This window comes from Pimephales promelas, chromosome 2 (genome assembly GCF_988280905.1).
Source record: "Pimephales promelas chromosome 2, fPimPro1.hap1.1, whole genome shotgun sequence".
In the NCBI taxonomy this organism is placed as follows: domain Eukaryota; kingdom Metazoa; phylum Chordata; class Actinopteri; order Cypriniformes; family Leuciscidae; genus Pimephales; species Pimephales promelas.
Window position 1 is genome coordinate 5,854,154 of NC_142770.1, and position 6,212 is coordinate 5,860,365.

At 36.6% G+C, this 6,212-nt stretch overlaps 1 protein-coding gene across 10 annotated transcripts in view; it reads left to right on the top strand.

Annotated features, from left to right (window-relative positions):
• The window catches only part of LOC120475644 (uncharacterized), a 54,009-nt gene extending 53,244 nt beyond the window's left edge, over positions 1–765 (top strand). For all 10 annotated transcript variants that reach the window (XM_089120431.1, XM_089120439.1, XM_089120438.1 and 7 more), the window contains one exon: positions 585–765. In XM_089120431.1, coding sequence (XP_088976557.1) covers positions 585–750 — 166 coding nt within the window. In that variant the 3' untranslated portion in view covers positions 751–765. The remainder of the gene's footprint in view (positions 1–584) is intronic.
• The last annotated feature ends 5,447 nt before the right edge of the window (positions 766–6,212 follow it).

Below are 6,212 nucleotides of genomic sequence, written 5' to 3' on the forward strand. Positions count from 1 at the left end.
TTAGTTTGTGCTGTAACTAATGGTAAAGAGAATATGACCAGTTATGTGCACTTGATCTCCGCTTGAACTGAGGCTCTACAGCGATCCGTCATGGAGCATTAATGAGTGACATCATTTAATTTTGGAATTTTGTAATAAAATCGACAGTATTTTAAAGTTGAGACTTTTCTTCGTAGTAAATGTAACAAAGCTTTTTGCCATTATTGGATGACAGGCATGCCACAAATACAAACAAGTTAAATACAAAAGTTTTGTTCAAGCATTTAAACAGCACAGACTCAAAGATTTTAGATCTAGGAAACCATATAATTACTGATTAAAATGAAAAAAAAAAAAAAAGAACATTATCAATCCAGAGCGAGAGCTGACATGTTGAACTGTTGTATCTTATCCACATTGTGTGCATGAAATATACTCTGAACACAAAGCGTGGCATTGGAGAAGTGCTAATTAAACGTCTGTTTCAGTCACTCATTTAGACCCTCAATAACAATTTCGGTGCATCCCTACTGAATATCTCAGATGTTTGTGATCTGGTCAAAGTAAGATGATCTCTCTTCTTCTGTCTGTTTGTCTCTGTCTAGCCTAAAGGACTGTGGCATTACAGATGTTTCTGCTTTAACTCAGTCTTTGTCTAAAACACAAGCACTGCAGTTTTTAAAAGAGCTTGATCTGAAGAACAATAAGATAGATGACTCAGGGAAGCAGCTCAGTGACGTGATAAAAGACTCAAAATGTAAACTGAGGTGAGTACATGTCTAAAACAGAGCTTTTCCCCTCTGAATCTGAAACTGCACAACCACAGCTGTATTACAATTTCATATAAAGTCAGTACAAATGGGGTCGACTCCAGTATAGGAATTGATTATTGTTATCTGAAATCACTCACTTGTTAACCGATTCTCTGATCCCTGTATAGTGGATGACAGTTGAGTGCTCTGTATAAGCAAGGAGTGACATATAGCTTATACTTATATTTTAGACATAGAAAAGCCAATAGTACTTGAGTTTAAACATACTTCCATGTAATAGTTAGTTTAATTGATGTTATATGAACGCAATAAATATAGATTTGGTTTCCCATGGAAACCTTGTTTTCATAATCATTAAAATAACCATAAATCATAAAAAAAAAATATCATCAAGAATAAGCACATAAGTGTACATTGTTGTAAGTATTTTTGTATGTATTGTATTCATTTTTAGTATATTTAACTCCCCTGTCCAACCTTTTAACACAATGATCATGAGTGTTTAGCCTAGACCCTTCCAGAGCTGAGATATTGAGATCCCACGTAGAATTTATGCCACTATAAATATCTCAATATCTCAGCTCTGGAAGGGTCTAGAGCCTCCATTTTTGCGCTCAGGTGTAAGTCTCAGTGCCCTCTATCAGAATCCAGAGTTTCAAGAAGATTGGAGAAACTTTTTTTTTCACACCAAAAAAAAAAAAAAAAACGAAAGGGGTACCACTGTCGTTTTTTTTTTAGGTCGAAATTCTTCTTGAAACTTCTGATAGATTCTGATAGAGGGCTATGGGACTTAGACCTGAGTGCAATAATGGAGGCTCTTAGCGCCATCACCCGACTATTATAATAAGATTCAATAAAGAATACCTTTTTTCTTGTTTATTTAATTCTGACATAATATTCGACCACGACTGTTTTTCGTGACTTTTCCATCTGTAAAATTAGGTTTCGCAACAGCTGGCAATGTTCATAGCGCATCAATTAAGTCATTAAATCAAAAGTTTGCTGTTGAACACACAAGGGGATTTTAAGGCTTTGTGTCGAGAAAAAAAAAAAGTGTTTAACGACTGCAATCTTGTATTAATCCTGACCCTGTTTTGATGTAAAATAAATATAGTCGAGTTATGAGTTGAGGACTCTATTGGGAGTCTGAGTCAAAATACAAAAAGACTGGAATCGAATTTTTTAATTTTAAAAAAGTGTATTTTCCTCCTTTTCATTTATCACATTTAAACACTCGTCAGCATTTTCTCCTTTACACTGACTCACTAGAACTCATATCAATATAAATCATGTTTAAAATGCATTGTATTTTAACAAATATTCTCATTCATTAACAATAGTGTAAATCTTCTTGCAAATGTTCACAAACAAATCGTGTTTCATCAGTTCCTTAATTTGATTGTAATTTTTATTTTATTTTTCATCCTATGAAAAAATGTGAGCACATCTTTAGAGAGAATGATACATTTGTAGAGAGTGAAGAAAAGCTTCATTTGGGAGTGTTTTTTATGCAAATGAGTAACTTAAGCATGCATTCATTTATTCATTTAGTATAATTTGCAACTTGTTTCACCCATCACTGATCATTTTTTTTTCTGGTTCCTCAGTCTAGACAAGGAAGGCTTAATCAGGGCTGGTATAAACCTTTTGGGTGGATTGTTATCATCTAAAACTCCGGAGCCAGTAAAATCAACAGGATCAAATCCGTCATCATCAGGTGAGAAGAGCCGCACTATTTTACTCTCTTCATCAGAATTCTTTAATGTGTCTGATGGCGTGATGTCTGTACAGCAAAATCTAAAATATACCTTATATATTAAAATATAAACTGAGAATGCAAGCACAAAAAATAAACTCTTTTAAATCTGAAAACCGCTATAGGTAACACTTTTCAGCACTTGCGTTATAATGAGAGTGTGTTCATATTCATACATATGCATTTATCTGATATAAAATTTAAATGGCATTGTTTTATATTATTTAAGTTTATACTAGCTCTTATAGTATCAGGGCCGTGGGAACATATTTTATCATGGGCTTGCTGGGGGCGGGGCTTAATGGGTGTGGCTTGACAGAGTTGGCGCCAGAGCAGATCTACTGGAGGGGCATTGGGTCATCAGCGGGGGGGCACTGCCGTTTGAGAAATATTTTGACGCAAAAAAAAAACAAAAAAAAAACAGAAACACCTTTTATTATTATTATAATTATTAATAATTATTATTTGCGAATTTCCCCACGACTTTTTGCCAGGGTCGAAATTGTCCCCAGCACTTTTATACATCTCGCGGCATGGATGTACCAATACAAATAAATAAAACATATCTGGTTAACTAGTCTAGCAGAGCATTCATTTGTTAAATAAGAGGAGAAATAGCACGCTGAAATGTGTTATTTTTTAAAATCAAGTGATCATAGTAGGCTACTCGTTGACTCAGTGCTGTGCTGATAGTGTTCTCTTGTGGCTCGCGCTGCCACAAGGAACATCTTCACACGGACACGAGCTTGATCAGTTGCGGAGAAATCTCTATTCGTACCGGTGAAACCACAAAGTAAAATGCATTCAAACATTTTGTCATGTCCCTGCTTGACAACAACGGATAAACATAATCGGTTTTAATGAGGGGAAAAAAATAACTATGCGAGTGTGGATAAGAACTCAGAAACTCTTGCACATAAGTCTAATGTTCTACCACTAGACCATTACATTACTACCATTATAGCACATACAGGCGAATTTGGCAGAATGCAAGGTCTCGAGGTGCATTTTTGTTGAACTTATTTTAACTTGAGTGCCGCGTTTTGAGAATGAGGTTTAGTTCGCGAGATGCGAGCGCAACAGTTGTGTGCGCGTTCACAGTGAAAATCATTGAAACAGTAGCAGAGGGTAATGGAAAAACTTGTCCTTTGTGAACAGCGCTTAATGCCAAAGAATGCTTTAATCAAGACATCTATATTTAGTTTTTTCACATGCATAAAATGAGTGTCAAATCAATTTTGAGATGCTGGACCTCAGTGTCATGTCACTCACTCCATGCGATATCGACTTTTGCCTTATGATAGGCAGCCTATATTAATATTCGACAACATATAGAAATGAAATAATCGTTAGAGTCGTTTTATAAAGGTAGAAGGTGTTCTTAAAAAAACATGCTGAAAAACAAAAAGTTTTTTAAAGTCACGTCATATTAAATTTCAATGTAGTGAAACAGCTGTCGCCAGGAGGTGCTGCAGCACCCTCAGCACCCCTAGTTCCCACGGCCATGTATAGTATGAACTATTAAACCCTTACAATAGTAAATGTATTACTAAAATGCACATGTGTTAAGACATTGAGACGTTTGGATGAAATGATACAGCATTAAACATGCAACTGATAGTTTTGCTTGTTAACAGGAGGAACACAGGAGGAAGAAGTTCAGTCTGTTCTCAGTCAACAGAAATCCAGCTCTTCTGGAAAAGACCTACAAACCAGGCGTGTTTCCTCTGAAGAGTCAAGGGAGACAGTGACTCCTCAAAAAACTGGAAGACAAAATAATCCAAATTACAGAAATTAAAACGGCGCAAATATTACAAAATGTGACATTAGAACAGTGTAAAAGTCACTCGTTTTTATATAGTAACAGCAACATCCGCAGGTGAAGATACTAGCGCACATCCTTTATCCCCATTGACTTAAAACAGACAGCCCAATGTGTGCGGTGGGTTTAGTGGGGGTAATTGAGTATGAATGGGGGAAAGTCACATTAGAGGAGGCAATGTCTCCGTGGCGCATTGATATGATTTGAAATCCCGCCACTTGTTTTGTGCACGTTCTCATCGGCCCGAATGAAGAAAATTATGGCGTTAATGGGAAGACTAATTAAAAAGTAAGTAAACAACTTGTTGTTGCATTGTTTCACCATATTTATGTTATGTCAAAATCAAACTTGACATGGTCTAAAAACTTGATGACTGGGTTTGTTTTAGTGAGCAATGTTTGATATCTAAATGCAGTAACAGTGGCCTACGAACTCCATGTGAGTCTCGAAGCGCACTTCTGCTGATGAAACTGCAAACTGTCTTCAGTAAAACTTTTCTTTGATTTATTATAACTCTGACTCCGGGTCTTCATTCATCATATCTAGTTCTGGGTCTTTGACTGTAAATCCCCTTACACCAGCCTCCTCATAATCTACTGGTCATAATGATTTCAGGAGAGTCCAGACGAATCAAATATAACATTTTATTTGTCAGGTAAAAATGTATCATGCCAATTACACAAGGAAAGCCATTCCAGAAATAATACATAACGTCAATTGCTCAAAGAGGACTCTATGCAGAACTGACAGAGACACACAGTGGTGTGATCCGAGGTTAAGATACAGCACTGCATGGGGGTTTTCTGGTTACAGATTCCCAAAGACTGCTCTGTCACTTACCTTTAAATACCCAGACCAGACAAAAGGCTTGTTTTGGGTCTATACCCAGAGGGTTACACTTGGTTTTCCAGGGCGAGTAGAGGATTATTGAATAGACCCCACCTGTGATTTGAATCTGGGAGAAGGGAGATGTGCAGATAAAGAAGGAGAAAAGTTTGGATAAGACGATGTCCTGTGCTCTTTTTTTGAGATCTTCTCTCCTGGGATGTTTTATTGTTGGGTGTTTTGATCTCAGCTTTTGTCTTAGCGGGAAAATCAAATTTTAAAATATTATTAATATTAATCTTACACATTTTACAAATTATCTTTTATATACAGAAAGTCTTATACTTTTAGTCAGTTATGTGTCTGTGTTACGTCCCCTGACAAGTAGAAGGAAGACGCACATATTAAAATTGCAACACTCCTATAGTTTTGGTCTCGGGGGAGTACTGTGGGAGAATGAAGCAAACTTATTTACAGCTATATACACAACTTAAGCACAAATCTAAAAAAAGAAACAGAGAGAAAGAAAATTAGTGCTAAACAAACAAAAACAACAAAACCAAAACACATCCGCTATAATCGCCATCCCCTAAACTAACTAAATCAAAAAACAGAAATAAAGAATTCCTCAAAACCCTTCCCTGCACCACATCCAACCTAGCCAGAAGTTTTTGGAAGCAGATCCATACACAGCACAACCATCTAGAGCAGATCTGATCATGGCCTGAAAAATTAGCAGCATTATCTCCCTATTAGCCCCCCACTCACACCCAGCCAGACTTCTCATTACATTCAAAACTTTTTTACACTTCAATACAATTTTACCTACATGCACAGCCCATACACTCTTCAAACCAAACACCCAAACACTGAAAAACCTTTACCTTCTCCAATGGAGACCCATACATATATAGCCCTAGATTAGGTCACTTTCTTTTTAAACCAAATACCATATATTTAGTAAGCAGAGATTTTGAAGCCCCACCAACGTGATTTGCCTCCCAAAGATGTCACTTTAGAAAGACGAGACCCTCAGCGAATCAACAAACCTGGCAAA